The sequence below is a fragment of the Eublepharis macularius genome, chromosome 4 (genome assembly GCF_028583425.1).
Source record: "Eublepharis macularius isolate TG4126 chromosome 4, MPM_Emac_v1.0, whole genome shotgun sequence".
NCBI lineage: Eukaryota > Metazoa > Chordata > Lepidosauria > Squamata > Eublepharidae > Eublepharis > Eublepharis macularius.
The window spans coordinates 918,346-942,469 of record NC_072793.1 but is presented as its reverse complement, the minus strand read 5'-3'; the positions used below and the strand labels follow the sequence as shown (position 1 = coordinate 942,469).

General features: G+C 46.3%; 1 protein-coding gene across 2 annotated transcripts in view; it reads right to left on the bottom strand.

Annotated features, from left to right (window-relative positions):
- LOC129329162 (aldehyde oxidase-like) overlaps positions 1-24,124 on the bottom strand; it is a 78,952-nt gene that overhangs the window by 30,476 nt on the left and 24,352 nt on the right. For both annotated transcript variants that reach the window (XM_054978602.1, XM_054978603.1), the window contains 8 exons: positions 20,362-20,524; positions 18,054-18,146; positions 16,519-16,688; positions 13,882-14,008; positions 11,645-11,767; positions 8,643-8,739; positions 6,199-6,323; positions 3,926-4,059 (listed from right to left, as the gene is read on the bottom strand). In XM_054978602.1, the coding sequence (XP_054834577.1) occupies positions 3,926-4,059; positions 6,199-6,323; positions 8,643-8,739; positions 11,645-11,767; positions 13,882-14,008; positions 16,519-16,688; positions 18,054-18,146; positions 20,362-20,524 (1,032 nt within the window). The remainder of the gene's footprint in view (positions 1-3,925; positions 4,060-6,198; positions 6,324-8,642; positions 8,740-11,644; positions 11,768-13,881; positions 14,009-16,518; positions 16,689-18,053; positions 18,147-20,361; positions 20,525-24,124) is intronic.

Here is a 24,124-nt window from a genome sequence, read left to right as displayed (position 1 = left end):
ACAGATTGGAAACGACACCTCTGAAGGGTCGAAATAAGCCTCTTAATTTTTGCAGCACGCTCTGAAGGCAAGAAGCCTGCATCCCGAACACCATCCAAAACCACTCCAATAAATTGGATGGAGCGCACCGGGGTCAACTTGGACTTCTTCTGATTAACAAAAAGACCCAGGCGTAAACATAAATTTAAGGTGAGATACACCTGATTGGACACAGAGTCAGCAGAATCACCAACCAAGAGCCAGTCATCCAGATAAGGAAAGATCTGGCAGCCCTGGAGGCGTAAATGAGCCACCACTACTGCCACACACTTGGTGAACACCCTAGGTGCAGTGGCCAACCCAAAGGGTAAAACATTGTATTGAAAGACACGTTGCCCATAGACAAAACGTAAAAACTTCCTGTGTTCAGGGAAAATTGAAATATGAAAATACGCATCCTTCAGATCCAGGACTGCAAACCACGACTGTTGGGGCAACAAGGTCAAAACCATCTGTAAAGTAACCATTTTGAATTTACGAACTCGTATAAATTTATTCAAACCCCTAAGATCCAGGATAGGCCGAAGCCCACCATCCTTCTTCTCCACTAAAAACAGGTTGGAATAGAACCCCAAACCAGCTGAAGCAACCGGAATCTCCTCTATAGCCCCTTTCTGCAATAGGGCTGAGAGCTCTCCCAGGATCTCTGAACGAGGGGGGTCAGAAGAAAACACAGGGAGACGTAGGTAAGGTAAACCAAGAAATTCAACTTTATAACCAAACTGGATAATAGACAAAACCCAAACATCGGAACAAATTGAACACCAGGCATCCAAAAAAGCATTAAGCCTGTCCCCAAATGTGGGGTCAGGTCCCTGTGATTGTCAGAATTGCTTATGCAATTGGTCCTGGTCCTTGGCCTGATGCTGTTGGGAACCAGGCTTGGGACGTTGGCCCTGCCTTCGTCTGGGAAAGGCAGATTGTGGGCTCTGGTAGCTCCTGCGCTGCTGGTAAGCATACCCTTGATAGGGCTGATAGCGGTGTTGTCTGCCACGCTGGAAGGAGCGATAGTATGGGCGAGAAGGCTGCTGCGACGGCTGGTGTAGAACCCCATACGAGAGGGCTGTCAAACGGTCAGTCCTCTTCTTAGAGAGGAACTCGTCAGTTTTCTCTGAAAACAGAGTGGTGCCCTCGAACGGCAGGTCCTCAACCCTGTTCCTTGTCTCAACTGGCAGGGCGGTCGTGCGAAGCCATGCGTACCTGCGCAGTACCACCGAGGAGAGAAGTGATCGAGACGCAGTGTCAGCCATACTTCTCCCAACATTAATTTGGTGTCTGGATAGACGAACAGCCTCCTCCTGAATGACCCGAAGCAGAGTGCGCTGATCTTCGGGAAGCTTAGGAAGAAAAGACGCCACCTTCTTCCATAAAAACAGCTGATAAGCCGCCATCATTGCGGCATAATTCGCCACTTTGATGCCAAACGTAGCCGAAGTATACAACTTCCTACCCAAGGCATCGATCTTTCTACTATCCTTGTCAGTTGGAGCCGATAGCGAGCCCTGGCGAGGCCGAGCTTGCATCTCCTCGGTGACAAGTGAGGATGGAGGAGGGTGAACGGCCAGGAACGGATGAGCATCGTCCTTGGTTCTGTACAAGCTCTCCACTTTTCGATTAGTGGCGGTAGCAGACGCAGGTCGAGACTGCAGCTTCTTCCATAGATCAGCAAACCCCTCAATAAGGGGAAAGGCAATCGAGGGAGTAGAACCCGAATAGATATGTTGCAATATCTTATCAGTAAATTTAGATTCAGTGGAAGTCACTTCAAGGTCCAGGGCTTTCGCCATTCTTTGGAGCAACTCGTTGTAGGCCCGAAAATCATCAGTGGGCGAGGCCTCATCAGATGGCCCAATCTCCTTTTCAGGTGACTCCGACAGAGGAGAAACACTGTAACGGGCCCGGGGTCGTGGAGAGACCCGATCCGACGGGAGGCGGGACGGGTCATAGCCAACATCGGAACCGACTCGAAATGAGGGAGACAACGAAGCACCTCTATAATGCCGGTCCGAGTAGTATGAACTCTCCCTACTAAAGTAACGAGGGACAGGATCATCTCGACGTCGACTCTCCCTGGATCGGCTCCGATAGGACCGTGGGGTCCGACAGCTAGAGCGACGGGCAGACCGACTCCGTCGACTCCGAGCCGACTGAATAGAGTCCGATTCGTACGAGGCCGATCGAGCCCGACCGGAAGGGGTAAGAGGCTTCTCGAGGAGAATGACATCGTCCTCCTGAGCCACCCGGTCCGGAGGAGTCTTGGACTGCGGACGATCACTCGCCTCTGCCTGCTGCTCCACTTGGACGGGAGCGGAGTCGACCGGAACCGACGGGGAAGAGGTGAGTAAGCCTTCCAACACTGCCTTATCATGCTTACTGGAATGCTTATGCTTCTTCTTTTTCTTTTCAGGAACGGCCTTCGATCTCACAGAAGGATCCGAAGTCATCGGAACCGTAGAGGTGGTCTGAGTTGGCGGAGTCGACCTCGGAACCGACGGAGTCGAACTTCTATGGGCGCCACGAGCAGGTGAAGCCGAGACAGCTGACGAGATCGAAGGAGGTCGACTTGCTAGATGTCTCGGAACCGAAGCGGTCGGTTCCGACAAACTCCGACCCGAAGGGATCCTTTCGGACCTCGACTCCGAGCAACTCGGAGACGGCTGAGAACGAGGAGTCTTGGAACCCGAAGGTACAGGAGGACGAGAGGACGCAGACGGAGCAGACGAAGACTTCGGTGGAGGGTCCTCGACCGACATCGCACGCTGCCAGAGAAAGGCATGCAAACAATCCGTCCGTTCCGCCCTGGCCTTTGAGGTAAACGCGCGGCAATGCTTGCACGCCTGAGTGTTGTGAGTTTCCCCAAGGCAATATAAACAAATGGAATGGCCATCCGACCTTGTCATCTTACGATTGCAGGTCTCGCAACGCTTAAACAAGGCCTTCTCAGACATCGCGAACGAAGAAAGCTGTAAACCTCAACGATCGGCGGCGAAAGAGAAACTGAGGGTATGTGAGGGGCGCTCCGCCTCTTAAGGTCCGTTTCGGCGGGAAAGCGGCCGCGCATGCGCGCTGAGAGGCGGGAGCGCCCCCTGGTGGTGTTTAGCTATTAAAATCTCCGGTATCGGCAGGCCTGCGCGTGCGCAGTCCCATGTGGGACTGCACAGGAAGACCGTAGATGAACAATATTATATTTACTCCATAAACTTCATCAGAGGAGCAAGCTCTGACTCCTGAAATCTTATGGTGGAATAAATGTCAGTCTCTAACGGTACCACTGAATTCCTATTTATTTTTTTTCTACAGACTAACATGACTATATTCCATACAGAATTTTCCTAGGCCAAGATATTTTCAATCTTGGCTCCCAGAATGAAAGAAGGTGAGCGGGAAAGCACAATTCTGGTTTGTTCTTGAGGTCTGAACAGACACCAGGCAGTTTTCAGTCTTGACTCTGTGTGTGTGGAGGGTCGAGGGAAGGAGCATTAGAGCCCAAGAATAACTCCGGTTAGTTTATGACACCTGAATGCAGCCAGGCCACAGTTACCCTGTCCTATACTTCCAGTAATAAATATACAACGATCTTAAGATTATGAACCATTGGCTTCACATAGTATGGGTTCACATTATAAAAGTATCAAGGATGTTGGGACAATTTTTTTCCTGGCACTTAAATTCTATAAACTCACTTTATCCAATACCATTTAATTGTCAACATATAGACATGCTTAGTTTCCTTATGAGTTGTTGGCTGGGTGTCCACTGCGCTGCCTAAAAAGTGAACGGCTCTTTCGACCCTGCTGCAGTAATTCTTGGCAGGGTGTTCTCATTCCTTGAGCTCCACCGCCGCCGCCACCACCACCACCACCACGTGTGGTCTCTCCACACTTACTTGTGGGCCGCCACAGCCGTAACACAGGCCAGCAGGCTTGTTTTCAGCAGTTTCCCACCAAAAGCTCCTCCGATTCGTCTTACGTGGCACATAATCCGACTGCTGGGGACACCTAAACACGATGCCACCAATTCCTGCAAAAAAAAAAGAAAAAAAAAGAAAACTCTGCTTATTATATAGTGCATTTTTACGGGGCTGTCATATTGTTTAGCATAATATATAGCTTTTGCAAACAAAACAAAACAAAAATTACCCTCACAAAACTCTTTGGAGCCACAGAAATACTTTGTAAGACTTTAATATGTAAATTTCATAGAAACAGCAATTGAACGCAGATTCAATTAACCTTTAAATACATTGCACTTCCATTTATAATAATAATGGTGCAGTGCTTTTCCTTACTGTGAAGATGCTGGGTACGTGTCTGTTTATCTCGACTTGTGACCTGGCAACAGTGATCCAAGCAACAGTCATCTCCAGACTGGACTGCTGTAACTATCCAAGGCTACTCCTGAGGCTGATCCCGGAAGTTACAGCTGGTCCAAAATGCGGTAGCGTGCATCCTCACCGGGACTCTGGTCAGGACACATTAGACCTGTTTTGTGCTAGCTGCACTGGCTCCCAGTTGACTTCGGGGTCAAGTTTAAGGTACTGACTATGACGTTCAAAGCCCTAAACGGACTGGGACCTACATACCTGCAGGACCGTCTCTTGCCATATGTTCCCCGGAGAGCTCTTTGCTCAGCTGATCAACATCTTTTGGTGCTCCCTGGCTCCAAGGACGTTATGTTCGCCTAGCCTCAACTAGGGCCGGGGCCTTTTTGGCCCTGGCACTGGCCTGGTGGAACTCTCTCTCTGTCAAGATCAGGGCCCCGAGGGAATTACTACAATTCTGCTGGGCCTGCAAGATGGAGATGTTCCGCCGGGTCTACGGTAGTGGTTGAGATATCTGGGTGGGCTACCTGGTCGTCCTCTCTGCTGTGGCCATGGTCCACTATTTATCTGGTACTTCTATAACCTGCCTGCTTTACCCTTCCTGGTTGCTAAAGAGGTGTATTGTTTTACTACCTTGGATGGTTTATGGTTTTAAATTGTATTTTGTATTTAGTACTATACTATTAATTTTATATTGCATTTATTATATAGTATTTTAACAATGTTGTTGTTTACCTGGAGCCCGCTTGCTGGGAGGGTAAGGATAGAAATTCATTAAATTAAATTTATAGATAGATAGATAGATAGATAGATAGATAGATAGATAGATAGATAGATAGATAGATAGATAGATAGATAGATAGATAGATAGATAGATAGATAGATAGATAGATAGATAGATAGATACACACACACACACACACACACACACACACATACACTTTTCCTTTCCTAAGTTCAGCAACTTACAACTCAAGCAAAGTGGCAATAAAAAGATTAAACAATAATAAAATCACAAAGCAAAGTCACAAAATATAATTACAGTGTAACAACCCAGTAAGGCAGACCAACATTATTGCCATTCCCTGTTTCTGGGAGCGTAAGGACGGTGGACGAAGACTGTGCCCCGTTCATAGAGGAGGTCAGAGCTGAACATGGGATTTCAAATCAATTAAACGACAGCACTCAGGTAGAAATCTTACCCCATCCATCTAATCTACCCCCATCCATCAATGGATGCCCCTTTCCTCTGGAAAAGAACTCGTGTTTCTGGAAGATGTTCAGGCTCAGCCTTTAGCAAGTCTCCAGGGGAAGGATGTTCCAGAGCAATGGATCAGCCCTACAAAGTAAACATGTCCTACCTTCATCTAGTTATCCTTCTTAGTGTCATGGGAGCCAATTTGGTTAGAGACCCAGTTTTTTTGCAGCAGCCCATAAAATTTGCCAGCTAAGAAAAGTATAAAAATTACTGATGAAATGCTGACATGTATTTTTTTAGTCTGGTGTATTATCGCAATGTTCACTTCTGAACTCCTGATTTTTAGAGGGCTGCTGTTACGTTTTATGCTGGTCTAGGACCATTTCAATAGAGACGGAGATAGTGCCCTGTTCCATCTGATGTTATGGGGGGGCTGCTGTAACATGGCCCCCCTCCACGCCAAGAAGTTCCAGGCCGCAAGGGCGGAGCACTGCCTGAGTCTCCACTCCATCACCAGGTTCCCAGTTTTCAAACGACAACATCAGGGACAAAGCAATCTCTTGGATATGTCAGACCCCAACCTTTTATGGCTTTAAAGACACACACAGAACAAACAACAGTTCTAAAATTGCCCGCTAACCTGTACAAATGCCGGGTGCTGTGTTGAGGCGTAGATATCCATTTCTTTATCTTCTCCTTTTGGAACGGCGAGAACACTCTGAGTTTCCATGTAAAAGTGCTGCTGCCCCCCAATGCGGATCTCACCTATTCCAAAGAAGGGGGGAAGTCTCCAATCAGATTTCCCCATACTGAGGAGTCCGGCCTTTGGGGTGGGGAGAGGGAGGCAGACGAGAAGCACGGGGGACAAGTTGGTAACGCTGCCTCTCTTTCTTCCCACGGTGTCAGAAACACGGCAGAAAACACATGGAGGGACCATGACGAATGCGGAAGGACAGGGAACTGAGGAGGCTCTATCGGAACAAAATTGTGTCAGTTTGTCTTGAGAAAGCAAGACTAAAGCCTGGCCCGGTGGGTGAAAGGAACTCTGCAGTCTGAAGACCATTTTCCTGAGAGTAAACCCCATTAAATAAAATGGGACTTACAGTGCAATCCTATGGAGAGTTACCCCAGTCTAAGGCCATTGACTTCAATGGGCTTAGACTGGTGTAACTCTGCGTAGGATTACACTGTTAGCAGCTAGGTCCCCGAGTCCTGGCCTGGTGGGAGAAAGCAGTAGGACTGTGCCCCAGTTTACAGGGCAATACCTACTTAAGAGTCCCCAAAATGCCCAGACTGAAGGTCCAACAGAATATAACTATGCTTTAATCATCCTCAGCAGGAGGGAAAGTGGCTTATGAAAGGCAAAGGAATATCAGGGGCATTTTAGACAAGGGCACAGCAGGGGGAGGCTAGGATTACGTTGCTGGCCTATAGCGTGAGGCAAGCACTGAGGAGTGATGACGACTTTCAAACCGCTCCTGCACTGAGTAATTTTGGCCATTCAGTCCCCATAGCATAGTGTTTTTCTTGTGACCATCTGCACCAGATTTGCTGCCGTGAGTCGTCACTCTGGCTACTACGTGGCTTTTCCGTGGCTTTCCTGGGAGCACTTATACCCCGACTTTTTAAAAAAGATCTGTTTTCAGGTCTGCTGTTTCCCTGTGCACGCTCTTTAACCTGTCTTTTAGCATTCTATCTTCTTCTGACTCCCACCCACCCTCTGCCAGCCCACTTCATTGTGATTGGCCACGCTTGTCTAGCCAGCCACTCCCTCCCCTCCCCTCCCCTCCCCTCCCCTCCCCTCCTTTCCATTCCTCCCCTTCCCCTCTTTCCTCTCCATTTTTCTTTCTTCTGTTTTTTTTTTTAATTAAAAATCCAATGTAGGGTCGATGCACTGATGGATTGAGAGGGAGAAATCCAGGAAATAGACTGATCCAGTATTCTAGCAATACATCGATTCACCACGTGTGCCCCCCCGGCCCCCAAAAACGGGCTGGTGCTGTGATGTCACCAATGACACACTGGTGATGAAAGCGCCAGCGCTCATCAATTCCCAATGCATTTTGACATGTTGCAGACTAAAAAGAATGGCACCGCACTGACCAAACATGAGAGGTGCGAAAGGGCCCAGACAAGCCGATTTGATGCCTTTTGGCTTGAGGTCTGGGATCACGAAGTGTTACGTTCCCAGTGCAGAAGGGGCTCCTGAGGGCTTACATGAAAGCTTACCTAAGGCCCAAGAAGAGTCAATATCTGGTCTATCCTACTTCAAACAAATTACAGAACTATCATCAGAGTTAGGAAGCTGATGCTCCTTTGGAGGACAAAGGGGCCGATTTAATTACTGCAATGTCTGCCTGAGGATGAATTAAGATGCAACTGATATTGTTATGGGGAGGGGGAGATGGGGGGAAACTATGGATGTGCTCTGCTAGGTGGGAAGTTGATATTCACAGTTTCAGCCAAGGAACAAGACACAAAGGAGGATTTCTTAAACGAAGCAGAATGTTGTCAGGCATCCAATTCCAGCAGACAGAAATCCTCATGTGCCCTTCCCTCTGAAACTGACTCCTCAGTCCAGCTGAAAACCTGCCATAGGACCGATTCCTAACCTGGTCCCTCTTTTACAAGGGACTCGGAAACTGTAATCCCACAGCTTCCTAATAACTTGACATCATCCTACTCTGAGAGGGGGGTTCATAAATGTATTCAAATGTTAATCTGTGCAGTCTTATAAATACCAAGCCTAGAACAGAGAGGCCAGCAGCAGGTGGCTGCAGATACATCAGCTCTCAATAACAACTTTGACAGGCAACGAAGTAGGAGCATCTTTAAGGCAGTGTCTGTACACAGGTATCAAAAGGGCACATCGTGACAACATTTAATATTCACATTCCTCGGGACTGAACTCAAATATAAAATGGCTGCTTCCCACACTATAGTACGCATTAATTCTATTTACAGGAGTTTAAAAACCTAAATCATTTTAATCTGAAAGTGAATTATCTAGCCATAGCACCCCAGACAGCAGAGTTTGGGTGGATGTACAAATCTCAATTTTCAACCCAGCAGGTTGCAATTTACCTTCCAGTATGTCGTCGACAGTTTTAAATGCTTCATCCACATTCCCATGTTCCAGTTTTCTTGACGGCTTGAAGAATGAATTGTGCTCTATCGCCTCCTTCAATGGCAAAAAACACACGCCGCTTGTTTTAGTTCCCTGCTTGTTCCCTCACATTAAAAATGAGCTAAATATAAATATATTGCAAGTAGAAAACTTCAGGCGACATCATTTTCAAAAGCAACCTAAATGCACCCCAGCAGAAAACTTCAGATCCAAACAGCATTCTCTTCGTTTTGTTAGTCTGAATGACTAAAAAAGAGGAGGAAAAGTGTATTTTTAAAGCCAAGAGAATGCATATATGTGCAATGCAGTCAAACAAATAATAATCTTATTTCTGAAGTATACAAATACTAACTGACCCAATGCAAAATAATACAAGACTTTTCCAAATCTACATAAGAAAAAGTCAAACGATGTCGTCAAAATGGCGGCAAGCACCGGCCAAACCCAGACACACCCAGCTTTTAAAGCCTTAACTGGCAATTTCTTTAAAAGGATACATCACAATATCATGTTAAAGTGACTGTGCTACATTTACGTTGTACAAAACTATCCACACAGTCTACAGAACACGATAAAGGTTCATTTCTAAAAAATTCCTTACGTTCTAATCACATATGACTGTCCACACAATCCACAGATAACATCATCTGTAGAAAACAAGACAGGTTCATTTCTAAATTCAACCCATTCGGTTTCAAGGAACACAAATGGTGTATCCAGAAACATTCCCTCTTTAATTAATGGATTCATGATTTAATTGTTCTGTTATATCGGTGAGTTTCAGTGAGGGTGTGGCATGATTGAACATAATGCCGTACTTTGAGTATGTGTGTACTTTATTTATGAATGGTTGACTATATGAATACAGGTGACACCTTTATCCACCCCTGAAGAGGTGTTTGGCACAAAACAACTGGCAACAGCCGGCCCTGGTTGTTGGGCGGAGGAGCAAGTGCCCCTTGAATTGCAGGCGAGTAATAAATGGGGGGAGGAGAGCGGGGAGGGGGCACGGCGACAAGAAACACACAGACACAGTGCTGGAGGTAAAGAGGCCACAACTTTACTGAGATTACAGCTCGGGAGCAAAGGTGCGCATAGGGCACAGGTCCGAGCATCGGCTGACCTGCCTGCCAAGCCAATGAATCACACACCCCCTCAGACCCCTGCTGAGGCGGGGGGGGGGGAACCATGGGATGACAGTCAGTGGGATGCCAGGTGGGTGTACACCCCTGTGTGGATCACAGAGAAGGAGGAGAGAGGAATCAACATCTTTGGCACTGCGGATTGTTGTTCACCGATCTCTTACACTCACCTGAACTGACTTGGTCTCTTATCTCATGGATTCCTTTTAGTGGAGTCCAGTCATTTGGTGGACTTCACCTGTTGGACTATATTGATATTGATATATTTTGGAGTGGCTTGCCTGCTTTGGATATTTATTCATTTGTTTAGTTGTGGAGTAATGCTGTTATAGTATTGCTTGTATATAGCTGTTGACTTTCACAATAGAATTGATTTCTGTATATCAGGACTGTTTTCCCCCCTCCATTTGCAGTTTGTTCTGCCCGTTTGTAGTTCCCTGGTTGGTGGAGGAGCCTCTTTCTATTTACAATTAGGATTCTGGTTAGAGCACAATGCAGCCTCAGGAGCTGGGGGTCAACTGCCTCTCTGCCAATTTAGGCTGAGGCCTGGGAAGACAGCCTTGCTGGATCAACTGGTCCACCAGGAACAAGCTCTGTGTTCCCAGCCCAAGGGTAAGACGCCACTTCTGAGGAAACCTAACTGGGCCAGGTTGCAGGGAGCAAGACACATTTTTGCCAAAAGCAAAAATATTCTCCAGAGGTCCATAAACAGGGATGTTGTGGTGGCAACTGTGGATATTAAGGGAAAACTACGGGAGGAGTTACGTCAGTGCAGAATAAACACTATTAAAATTATTAAAGGTATTATATGTTTTTGATAAAATTTGGCCTGCTTATTGAGCAGTTGGACAGACTTGGTCAATAATAAGCAAATCAGTTCCTGGCTTAAAGTCCTGCAACTGTAAGCTAGTTTGGTGTAGTAGTTAAGAGCAGCAGGACTCTAATCTGGAGAATCGGGTTTGATTCCCCACTCCTCCCCTTGAAGCCAGCTGGGTGACCTTGGGTCAGTCACAGCTCTATGGAGCTCTCTCACCCGTCCATCTCACAGGGTGATTGTTGTGGGGATAATAGTAACATATTTCGTAAATCACTTTGAGTGGGCTTTCAGTTGTCCTGAAGGGCAGTATATAAATCAAATGTTGTTGTTATTTGGGTTGGAGACTCAAATTTGAAAATTGAAAGGCTATATGACGCCCCCAGGGCAAACGGATTATAGCTACAGCTGTTTCTGTAACAGCCACTCAAAGGATTCATTTACACCATAGTCAGACAATAAACGGGTTCCAAATGTATTCTTCCTCCCAAAGGACCTGTAAAGTTGTGGGTGGCGGGGGGGGGGGGCGAGCACCTTCTCAAAACTACAACTCCTAGGTTTTCATGGTGAAATCATGACAGTTGTACTCATAAAACAAACATATTTGTAATATAGCTACGCTCCAGGAAATACTTTATTTCTCCATTTTCAGTTTAGTAAAATCAAGATAGTCAACACATTCTGGACATCTATGATTTTCTTGGTCGAATCCAGCCACTGTTCTCCTACCGTTCTAGCTATATCCTCCTTTCACAAAGACTTAAACCCACTTAGCTTCAAGGGGATGAAAGTTGTAATCCTGGGAGTAAGCCCCAGCGAATCACATGGGCCTGAGGAAACCTGCTTAGGACTGCTACCTAAATGGTGTAACTGCAAAGTATCTTGATGCAGCTGTTATGGACTGAGTTTCCCGTAACTAGGTGCTAGGTGCAAAACAGTACTAGGTGCAAAACAATAAATGGAAAAAGTTGTGCTATAAAGTAGCAAGAAAACTAGTTTTCACCTCTATGGTCAGGATGACCGGCTCCTCCGGTGCATACTGAATGTTCACCTTGGCAGCTGCTCGCTTGGCATGAATGTCTGAATCTGCAACCACAGCACAGACTATCTGGCCCACACAATTCACCTGAAAAATTAAAAAAAAAACCTGCTTCATTCATCCTGTATTTAAAGTTGTGTACATACACACATGGGAAGTTGGACCATCTAATTACAAAAAGGTAGTAACTGAAATACTTTTTTTCAGGATAGTTTCAGGTGTGCAGCTGTATTAGCCTGTAGTAGTAGCGTAACACAATTCGAGTCCAGTAGAACTTTAAAGACCAACAAACGTTTCCAGGGTCTAAGTTTTCAAGAGCCAAAGCTTTCTTCATCAGATACAAGTAGGAACGGGGATCCATCAGACCTTAAATCTGGGTCAGAAGGTGGAAGGGGCATTACACCAGAGGGCATTACACCAGTACAAATCGGCGAGCTTATTAACGATTTAGCGTAAAGGAGCTCTGCATAGGATTGCAGTGGCAATATCTGATTCACACCAATTCAGAACTGACTCATATTTTCAGTGTAGCTGGATAGCAGAATAAGGGCTTTGCAGCGGCACACAGACTGAATTGTGGCATCTGCATTGCTGATTGATGTGGTCACCAACACTGCGATGACTATTCTGGCATCTGCCTAATTATAGAAACTAGTTTTAAACGTTGCCCGTATCTTGCTTGTCCCGCTCCACGTTCACTGTCAGGGAGGGCGTGGGTCTACTTTCCAGGTGCCGGACTGCACCTCTTTCTGCACAAACAGGTGCCCCCCCCCCGAAAATTAAGCTGAAAGAAAGGAGCAGCCTGCACCTCAAACTCTTGAAAGCCAAGCTACACAATCATGTGAATCACATTTTTCCCATTTTTATTTATTTATTTATGATCCGCTTGTCTCAGTGAGAACCAAAGTGGATTACACAGCGTAAGGATAGCCTACCTCAGATTACATAAGCAGCCATCACATCTGAATGCTCCCCAACATAAAAAAATATAATATATATTTTAAAAATACAACAATAACTTTCTACACATGGAAAACGAGCAGATCAAAGAAGAGCAGTCAATTAGGGGGAAGCAGTGCAGGGAGTTTTATGATTACGGGAAGTCATTCAAACACGCAGGCCCACCTGAGGGCCTAGCAACACCTTCACGGTGTATTTTTCTGCTAGTTCAGTTTGGCTCTGACAAATAGTAGGCCCTGAGTCATGTCAAATACAGAAACTATCCTATAAACTGGGAGGAACCTATGTGGGAATGGAGAGAAGGAAATATATGATTTTTAAAAAAACTGACGAACCTTTAACTAATGCAAAAAACCCACCTCTATACAATGTGAAGTAAACTCCTGTTTAGATTTCTTAAAAAAAAGGTAACTAGGAAGTAATTACTAATGATTTATTATTTTATTTATTTTCCTCTTTTATAACTGCCTTTCTCCCCAGTGGGGACCCAAAGCAGCTTCTGTTGTTCTGTTCTCCATTTTATATTCACAACAACTCTGTGAGGTAGGTGGTAGGGGAATTTTTTTAATAGTACTCTGCTGCCAATTATAAGTTCCCCTATTACTAAATATATTTCAAGACACCAAACACAGTGAGACAAAAATATATGAGTTTCAATGTGTTTTAACTAAAACTCAGACACATATTGCCTCTCTCTGGCTGATGGGTGTAAAGACCAGTTACATCAGAGAATCTTATATACCTTCAGCACTGTTTACAGAATAATGGCTAATTGTTTACAGAATAAACGATCAAGAGGGTAAATACAAACAGTTCTTCAGGGCAATCATATCTCACTGTAATATAAACACATCAGTGGTGAAGTCACACTTTTGTTATGGGTTCAAAACGCTTCTGGGAAGTAATACATTCAAGGCTAAAATCTTAGTTATGGATCGAAAACAATGAAAAATGTTTACAGTTGAAAGGAACTTTCTTGCCTCACTGTAAGATTGAGCTGACCTGTAGTCCAGTCTTTACAGTGAAGGAGAAAGAATCTGCCTACTGAGTCAAACTTGCCCCTTGTGTGTGTGTGTGTGTGTCTTTTGCTTGAATGTGCTCACACACAGATTCTAGGAGAGGGCTCCTAAAAATCCCTTAGCAGTAGGTTAGGCAAAGAGTGTGCAACTGGCCCCAGCAAGCTCCTAGACTAACACACGAACCACACGCCGCCCTTCTGGCTCTGACCAAACATAGCATACCTTTTCTCTGGCAAATATAATGTCTGGGACATCATAGTTATAAAACTCATTCGTGGCTGGGACATCCTGAGCAGAGACAACGTCAACCACCCCGGGCATCTTGAGGGCCTCTGAAGCATCTATTGATCTGAGGAATCAAGCAACACAAAGCAGTTGACAATTAGACAGCCGCAGCTGTGATGAAAGATACTGGTCCCGTTATATCTGCAGAGAAAATTCACGTGAACAGATGAAGCTGCCTCCTACTGAATCAGACCACGGGTCCATGAAAGTCAGCACTGGTATCTACTCCAATGAGGAGTAGCTCTCTACGGCCTAAGGCTCTGACATCACCTCCTAGCTGGACCTTTGACCTGGGGATGCTGGTGATTGAACCTGGGGCCTTCTACGTACCATGCAATTAAAACACCACTGAGCCACGGCCCAACTCTATTCTGATTTTACAAGTCTTTGAGGAGGGCTGAGAAAAGAAAGGCTGACGTTGAACAAGGTTGGGCCAAAGTGCTGGAAAGGGGAGCTGGGGGATGAGTCACTGGCATGAAGGCAGAAAAGAATGCTTATAACAGAGCACCGCTGACTTCCATTAGACACCTCTGTTACAAAAACATCTATTATTTAATGCATCATCACACAAAGATATAAACACCACATACAAACTAGCCAGTTTGGTGTAATGGTTAAGAGTGGCAGGACTCCAATCTGGAGAACAGGGTTTGATTCTCCACTCCTCCACTTGAAGCCAGTTGGGTGAACTTGGCTCAGTCACAGCTCTCTCAGAGCTCTCTCAGCCCCACCCACCTCACAGGGTTTTTTGTTGTGGGGATAATAATAACATACTTTGTAAACTGCTCCGAGTGGGCTTTAAGTTGTCTTGAAGGGCAGTATATGAACTGAATGTTGTTGTTAGGGTTGGAGACTCAAATTTGAAAATTCAAGGGCTATATGATGCACCCAAGGGCAGACAGACTATATGTTGTTATGGGATTCCTGGTAAACCTCAGTTTTAAACCTGATAAACCGTCCAATTGGATATACAAATGCTACGTGGAAAAGCTCTTCTATCAGATCTGGTAACTGTTTCGTGGAAGAAAAACATTAAGGTACATTTTACCTTATTGTATATGGAATATAAGAATCCCCTGCCTAGAAATTATTTTGTGGTAGAGGCTCAATGCATTTACCTGCTGTGGGACGGCTGTGCTTTTATCACTATTTTTTTCCTTAATAAGAAGTCAGGGATGGTGAAGGATATTGAGGCGGGAAGGGCAGTCGCAAGACTCCGTCCCTCCTTCTGGTGACAGTCGGTTGATGCTACCAGTGAGCCAGCAAAGACTATGTCACCTGCCTTTCGCACTGCAATCTTCTGCAGAGTTACACCAGTGTAAGTCCATTGACTCCTATGGGCTTGGGCTGAAGTTGTTCCAAACAGGAGCGTGCTGACAGTCATGCCACGAGCTGCATTGTCACAGCCCATGTTTGAGTGTGGTTGTAGCAAAGCGGTGATCCAAGCCATCCCCTGTAAGGCACCTACTAGAGCTTCTGCACACCATCACAAACGACCCTAAAGAGTTTGAAACCTACACATTTCAGAACTGTCTTGCTTTGTTCATCTCTTTCATTCCCCCTTTCCTTTTGCACCCTGGGTGTTAAATCACAGGCGCTGTTTTTGCACTATAAACCACCTTGAATGCAAGGGCCGGAAATCAGTATGTAAATGTATCAAACAAAACAAAACAAAATGGCTGTAGCCATGGACTGGTGGATTACGGTTTGTGTTGGGGATGGCCAAACGAATCCCTTTAAATCAAGGTTGCCCTGTCTGATTAGAGGCAAAAGTAGTTCCAGGATAAACCTATCCTACAACCCCCTATCAGACTTCACCGCTTTGATTGGCAGGTCTCTTGTGAGACGGTCTGTTGCATCAGTTTTAAGTCTGTAGTATAGATGTGCCCCATTGTGACTCTCTGTTCCGAATACTTGTGCAACTTTTCCACTTGGGCTGGAGCTCCTGAGCAAGCAGAAACACGGGAAGAAGACCACGATAACCACATGCGCCAAGTCAAGTTTATGATATCCAGATTTCTGTGTTCCAGTTGCGGAGATCCTGCGCACCCCATTTCTTGGTGCTATAAGGAGGAAAGCAGTGGGTGCTGCACAAGTTCTCAGGCAAGTGGGGCTGCACTTGGAGTCGCTCTACACAAGGCATATTACACGGGGGGGGGACGCTCAAGTGAAAGATCTGACACTTGTTCTGCCATTCTGGACACACCTGCACTGCTAGGGAGGCAGAGTACACCTGAATATAAGACCACACGGAAAGGAAGGTCACCTGGGCGTCTCCAGGCAAAGTGTCTTGTGTAGAGAGGCTCTACGTCAGTTTATGTTCCTGCCTGCACACGGCTGGATTCAAGCCACTGTCTCTGAGGCTTCCTCTTAAAGAAACCACAGAGTAAAGCTAACAGGAAGTGTGTTTCAGGAATCTACTGGAAAGCTGTGTGTGTCTCCAGCTCCATTTCCTTGCTCTTACCTATTCACTGCTGTCAAACACCAAGACGGAACTTTTCCAAACAGTCCAAGAGTTCACTTTCAAATGCCTCCCCCCCCCCGTCCCCTCCCACGATACATAGTGGCACATACACAATCTTTGCGTGGGCTTTGGAACTGGTTACTAGAGCCAGGACCAGTTCTTCATCCACGGCACGGATGTCATCACAGTAAAGGGCTTCCCCCGTGGTGTGCTTCAGACCAGCCTGGTGCATGATCGGGCGGCCTACGGGGTCTTGGGGAAGTTGTTCGGGCTCCACATCCTTCTCAGTCGCCACAGAAGACAAAAAGAAAAACCAAGGCAAGATGTTTTCTAGTCTCATTCTGGAATTTGGCATTAGAAGCCTCCACTCCTTTGCACAGCAACAATAACTACAGACATAATTAGACAAGCTGCATTCTAAAATGAAAACAAAGAGAAAGCGTGGCAGGGTTGTGCTTTCTTTTGGCATCATCCGTAACGCATGGCTTGGATTCCACGGTAAATCCCCACTAGTGGAAGGCATTTTCATGAGCGGAATGGGACTTTGGCTGATTCTGCACATGTTGGATAATGCACTTCCAATCCTCTTTAGAGATCATTTGGAACTGAATTTTTCGTGTGTGAAACAAAAAATCCACTTCCAAATGATTGCATTGAGTGCAAAGTGCATTGAAAGTGCATTATCCGATGTGTGCGGAATCAGCCGTTGATTCTTTCCTCCCACAGAAGCCCAAAATGTTGCTTCTGGGGGACGACGAACTGCCAGGAAGGGCAGGAGGGAAGTCGGAGGGCCTGCAGCGGGAAGAAGGGAAATAAGCAAAAAGCACTGCCGCTTCTATTTGCAAAAATTTACCATGGGACCTGTGGCCACAATTTCTTCCTCTTCACGTTAATATCAGAGGTAAGACCACAGTTTGAACTTAGCTACTGTTCTTCTATGGCACTCCTACATAGCTTTTCCTACCCTCTGAATACAGGGCTCTACTTTACAATGGCAGAAAGCATCCCCAGAACAGACAAATGGCTTTGCAAGGTCAAGGGCATGTTGTTCCTCCAGGGCGGCCGGCAACTCGTGTGTTCACAAGAGGAAGCCAGCTAGGTGGATTGCAAAGCCCACAATGGTCTGTGCTGTACACAGATTTATTTATTTTTTGCATGAGAGTAACGGACTAAAATAAATGTCAGCACGAAAGACTTGTGGTTTTGCTTTCAATGCACACACTGACAGAGGCAGTGGTAAGGGGAGAAAAACAAGCCGTGTGGAACATCTGCTCCAGAGTGATGCGTTGTGAGCTGAGTTCAAGGGGGTCACAAGGGCACCCGCGGAATGGGTCATGCACAAACTCTCATTCTCAGAACTGCCACACCCCAAATTCTAGTTTTAAACAGCTGCTGCTCTATAGGGGGTGCGCTGCCACTGGATATTCACAACAGTTTGCTGTATAATAGCAACATCTTTCATTTCGTACCCCAGCACTGCGGAAGCACCTCGTGGGTCTGTGTGAACTGCGTAGCCAAAGTCAAAATAACCAGGTAAGTCGTGATCTAATTTCCAGGCCATCTGAGGAAATCTAAACCTGATGCTTCAGAATCCCCCCAAATCGTCTTATGTGCAATGAGGCAGTGGTAAAGTAACGCGACTCACCTGGTACATTTGCATACTCTGAGGTATTTTGGAGTGGAAATGCTCAAGGGCACTTGCATAATTCTCTGGAAAGTCAGGAAACTGATTTGGATACTAAAAGAAAATAATTTAGTTGTGTTTTTAGAAGGAAACATTTTAATTGAATTGAAACAGAATTGAATGTCAACCCGACACACACAAGGAGAGGGGGAGGGAAGGAAGAAGCTCTTCTACAATTCCTGAAAGTTCAAAATCAGCATACAGGTCCACCATACTGCCTGAGACAATGGACATAGTCCGGAAGCTTCCTCTAAATGAGCCCCACCAAGGAGGAAATGTCCGGATAGCCTTTTCGTGAGTAAAGCACGGCACAGAGGTTAGAGTGTGGTACTAGAATCCCCGAAGACCAAGACCCAAATCCCCGTTCTGCCATGGAAGCTTGCTGGCTGACCTTGGGCCAGTCACGCACTCTCAGCAAAACCTACCTCACAAGGTTGTTGTGAGGATGAAATGGGGGAGAAGAGAATTTTGTAAGCCATCGTGGGTCCCCACTGGGGAGGACGGCAGGGTATAAATGAAGGAAAATAAATTTAGCCAAATCTCAGGCTTGGTTTCTGGCAGCAAAAGGCAAGGGGGGGGGGCAAGGACCTTTCCAGAGCTGTCCTGGCCTTTGAGGGAGACTCGCTGGAGCCAGGCCGAAAAGCCACCCCCAGGCGGCCTGATCCCACACGACTTGTATGACTCACCTAGGCCCGGCTGCTTGATACAGTTCAACCGCTCTCCGTCCCCACAAAAGCCAATGCCAAAGTAGCATAGTGGTTAGAGTTTCAGAGCAGGATGTGAGAGACCCAAGTTCGAATCTCCACTCTGCTGTGGAAGTTCACTGCGTGACTCTGACCCAGTCACACACTCTCAGCCTACCAACCTTTCAGGTTTGTTGTGGAGATAATACTGAGGTAAGGAGAATGATGTAAGCTGCTTTGGGTCCCCGTTGCGGAGGAAAGTAATATATAAATGAAGTCAACTACGACATACAGCTTAACACGAGGGGCAGATAATAGTATTGTGTAGAGGGTTTGAAGAAGAAAAGGATGCAGGGGAAAGTGAGACTATGGAGGCTGCCAGGAGGAGGGAAGGGGGGAACTGTGTGGGGAACGGGATACAAGGAAAACTGCAGTACCCCCCCCTCCCCAGCAAGTCATTGCAGATTACCCCCCATGTAACTGGGCCTGGCTCAGCTGGCAGCAGACGACTGGGCCAAAGGGGAGAGGCTGCCAGGGGTGGGAAGGGGGAAAATGCTGAAGAGAGAAGGGGAGGAAGTGGGAAGGAGAGAAGGAAGCAGGAAAAGGAGGAGAGGCTACGAGGCACAAAGGGACAAAGGGACAAGGGGGAGAGGCCATGGTGCCGGAGGGGACAACGAAATGCCCCCTGCGAATCCTTGCAGGTCCCCCACTTGTTCAAATACATTTAGTACGCCAAAAAGCATGACATAATACTAATCCTTCTGTTACAAAAACACCACCTGTTTGATTCTCTAATCTGCCTGTTCTTGAAAAGAGATTACTTCAGAGGGATTGCATTTTTAACAATTTCATTCATTCCTTACACTTCACATATCTGAATGCTTATCCTACAACACACTTGTTGGAGTGAAATTATGAGCAAGCTTTCAAGTGCCAGAAAGCTGAAATGCCATTCTTGATCCATCTCCCTGCATGCCGATCAACTAATTCAGAAACTCATACCAGCCCATTAAGAACTGCCTTTCTGCTTTTCACACACCAGAAATATGGTAGTCGCACATCTAAAACTGACTTTTTGTTTTTCATGCATGGACACCAACAGCAGACAGACCGAAACTCATTTTAAGTTGCTGGGTGAATCTGGCCTTCGTTGCTGCAAGACTGTTGCTTTGGCTGCAACAGATTAACAGATTAACTCAGTGCTAAGGAGGCCCTTTCCCTACTGAGGGGTCAGATACATAGCAGGGCCTTCTACATGGGGGCACCCGCATTACGGAATGCCGTCTCAAGTGGGGTTCACCTGCTCCTATACTGACTGTCTTCTGTTGCCAGTTGAAATCTTGACAGACCAGAAGAGTTTCAAACTCTTAGAGTGATTTCAGTTAGTTACTGAGTTTTGTCTGACTGCTTTATAATTTTTGTGTAAGTTTTGCTTTATATCCCACTTTAGGTGATGCCTGACAGCAACTTAGAAAGAGCTATACAAGTAAGTAAATAAACCACAAAAAATCTTCACAAAGTCTGTTGATTAGGATGCTTATATACAACATTGTAAAAACATATAGATCTACAAAGCTGGATGTTACCATTGTTTTCAGTGATCGCAGCACCTCCAGGTAGAATTTGAACATGAAACTAACAATGAGAGTCCTTCTGTACTCCACTTTGCCACCGGGAGCTGAGCTTGGAAGACGGATTTCTGTGAGAATTCTTCTGCAAGCTTCATCTAACAACTGCTCATTCCAAGGTCTAGTAATAACAATAATAGTTGAAATATACTCAGCAGGGAGGTAAGAAGATATCAGACCACAAGGCTTACACGGGTCACATCTGTGGATACTGTCAGACAGGAACGCAGTGCCCAGCCTCAAACTGCTACTGAGACTGATTAGAATCAGATCCTGAAACAGCAAAGTCCTTTGACTTTTCAACCCACATTCATACCTCTGCAGATTTTCATTATTCATCATGGAAAGAAAAGAGATCCCAATGTGCTGTGATCATTTCAGGATGCCCCAAGGGTAAGGTTGCCATCTGCCCACTGGGGGAGGGAGATCTACCACCCTCAGCAGGCCTTGCCCACTGGCACTCTAGCAGCTGACAGGAGAAAAGTAATTAAAAGCCATTGATGATGGCTTGACATCACTTCCAGGTTTTCCCCAGAAGTGGTATCAGTACTCTCTAGGAACTTCCAGAAACTCTATGCTTTACTATAGAATTTCTAGCAATTCCTAGAGAGATGTGACATCACTTCCATTTTTTCCTGCAAGTGATGACACATTGTTGCTGATAGTTGTCCCCAGGGCTTATTTTGAGGGGGAACATGCGGGAACACAGTTCCAGCAGTTCTCCAAAGAGGTCACATGACAGGTGGCCCCAAACACCTGACTCTCAGCCATTTGGGGCCCATTTTGGCCTGGATTAGGGCTGAAACAGCCCAGATTGGGCCTTTGACAGGTGGTGGATCACTCTCCCACTCAGCAGTGGCCTGATCCTGACCATTCTGGGCCCCCTTTCTGGCCATTTTCAGCCCCTTTTTGCCATTTTGGGCCCAATTTCAGCCCTGAATGGCCAGGATTGGGTCCAAAACAGCCAGGATAGGTGATGTCAGGTGGCGTGGCATATGCTAATGAGTTATGGTAATGAGTTCCTCCCGCTCTTTTTCTACGAAATGACCCCTGGTTGTCCCTCATGTCCCCCTCCACCTGTTCTGCTAGTTGCCAGGCTGGCCTTGGCAACCCTATCCAAGGGTCATGTATTGCAGGTGCTTTAATATCTCTGTACTGAAATATAATGCCTAATTACATTCATAAATGGATTAAAGCTGCCGTATGGGACACGGTCATGAATGTGGGTCTCTGAGCCACTGATTTCTACTGCCTTCCCTTTCCTAGGCCCAAGGCTGGAGAGTGGCTAGAGAGTGGCCACCACAGACAGACGCCCAGGGAACACGTGCCGTGCATGAGCTCCCTGGGGGCACGGCGAACGTCACTTCTAGAAGTGACATCGTCATGCTGGCTACAGGAGCGTTTGGGGCCAATTGGAGGCCGTCTGGAAGTGACATCACCACATCTGCCCCAGAGAAGAGAATCCTTGTGCCCAATGTGAGGTTAGTGCTGGGAAGCCTACCCGTGGGAGGGAAGAGGGTCCTGGTAACCCCACCCCCACTGGGGGTGTGGATCCCCCCACTCCCAGACTCCACCCCGCCTACCTCGCTGGCAGGGGAAAAGGCGGGGGAATGTGCCTCCCGGGGCTCACGCCCAGGTGGCGCAGCATGCTCCCACGTGCCAGAGAAAGTCGATTTCGGCTCGAATCGGGACATTGTGAATCACAGGAGTATGCCAGGGCCCATCATGCTGCCATGGCAGCGCTCCCATGCTCTGCAACAGCCTGATCCGGGCCTGATTTGGGCCGAATCCGGCATGATTTGGGCTGCTGTGGAGTATGGAAGTGACACCATCACGCATCTGGGGGCAGGAGCACTCCGGGACTGTTGTGCTGCCCCAGCAGCACTCCCACACACTGCAGCAGCCCATTTGGGGCCCAATTTGGGACAAACCGAGCTGCTGTGGAGCACAGGAGCACTCCTGGGCCTGTCACACCGCTCCGGCAGTGCTCCTGCACTCCACAGTGGCCCAATTCAGAGTGTGGGAGTGCTCCCAGGGGCGGCATGTGGCCTACACGATGATGTCACTTCCCAGAAGTGATGTCATCATGCAGACCAGGAGTGCAGAGGTAAGAGCCAGGACTTCTCTCTCCCCCGCCCGCCCGCCCGCCCAGAGGGTAAGGACACGAGGCAACGCTGCCCATTCCTGCAAGATGCATACAGCTCATAAGCCACCCCCACGCCCCGAACGGTTTGTTTCTCCCAAGGCGTCCTTATTAAAATGTTAAATTTATTTATTTATTAGATTATTAGAATTTATTTATTTATTTATTTATTTATTTATTTATTTATTTATTAGATTTTTAGGCAGGTGAGCTCAGGGTAGAGAACAGCATTGCAATTTACATAAATAACAGTTAAAAACAGATAAAATATTATACAAATAATATTAAAAGAACTTCATACAATAAATACAATACAGCTTCTCTTCAGATGGTGACGATAAAATACTGCAATTCAGGGCCTAGCTCACATATAGGCTCACATATAGGGTGGTGGACAGATTTGTAGTGTGGTCGGTGGGGGCCCAACCTAACCTTTAAAAATCTCACCTTTTTAAAAAATACGTGTCTTACAGTGCCATCTTTTGCAGTATTACTCCTGTCTGTGCCCACTAAAATACATGAATACAAACTGGACCAACTCTGCCCAGGACTGCATTGCTGGCCTCCAAAACACAGAGATTATTTTTAAAATGAAACAACACCATAAAGGATCACTTGGAAGGAGTCAGGTAAAAAGCAACTTAATACTGAATATATTTATCAAGTATCTTGATTTCCATGGCTACGAATGAAGATTTCTCAAGGGCGGCCTCTGTTTTGTCACATCCATGAGCAACTATCTCAAAGCATGGATCACCTGTCCTCAAATGTAGTTTATATATAGACATCTGATTTAAAATAGGCATCTTATCTCTGGGTCATTTGAGAAAAACATTCTGAAGGTGCCATCCTGCAAAAAGGTAAAAAAAGGCAACTCATGCGCATTCTCCGGGGTGGCTTCTACACTGTAGAAGGGTCTACTGAGGCTATTACAGGGAGTCAGTTTGGTGTAGTGGTTAAGAGCAGCAGGACTCTAATCCAGGGAACCAGGTTTGATTCCTCACTCCTCTGCTTGAATAACAACAACAACAACAACAACGTTCGATTATATACTGCCCTTCAGGACAACTTAATGCCCACTAAGAGTGGTTTACAAGGTATGTTGTTATTATCAGCACAACAATAACCACCCTGTGAGGTGGGTGGGGCTGAGAGAGTTCTGAAAGAGCTGTGACTGACCCAAGGTCACCCAGCTGGCTTCAGGCAGAGGAGGGGGGAATCAAACCCAGTTCTCCAGTCTAGAGTCCCACAGCTGTCGCTGTTGCTGTTCTACCATTTTGCAAAATGTGCAAATCAGAATGGTTCAGAGGAGCCTTCTTGGAGAAAGGGCAAAGCTGTGTCTAACAGGGATGTGGTGATTCCTACACTGATTGTCTGATTGCCTTATACAGACATGTTTTTATGCATTGCTCTGCCCCCCACCCAATTCTATAATCCCAGCTCAGCTCAAATGCATTATTTTGTCTCACTAGGAATCTTTGCTGTTAGATTCAAGTGTTACCATAATTTGTAATCCACTTACTGATTGACAGAAAATTTTATTTTATTATACTTGAAACCTCCTTCGGTCCCAATGAG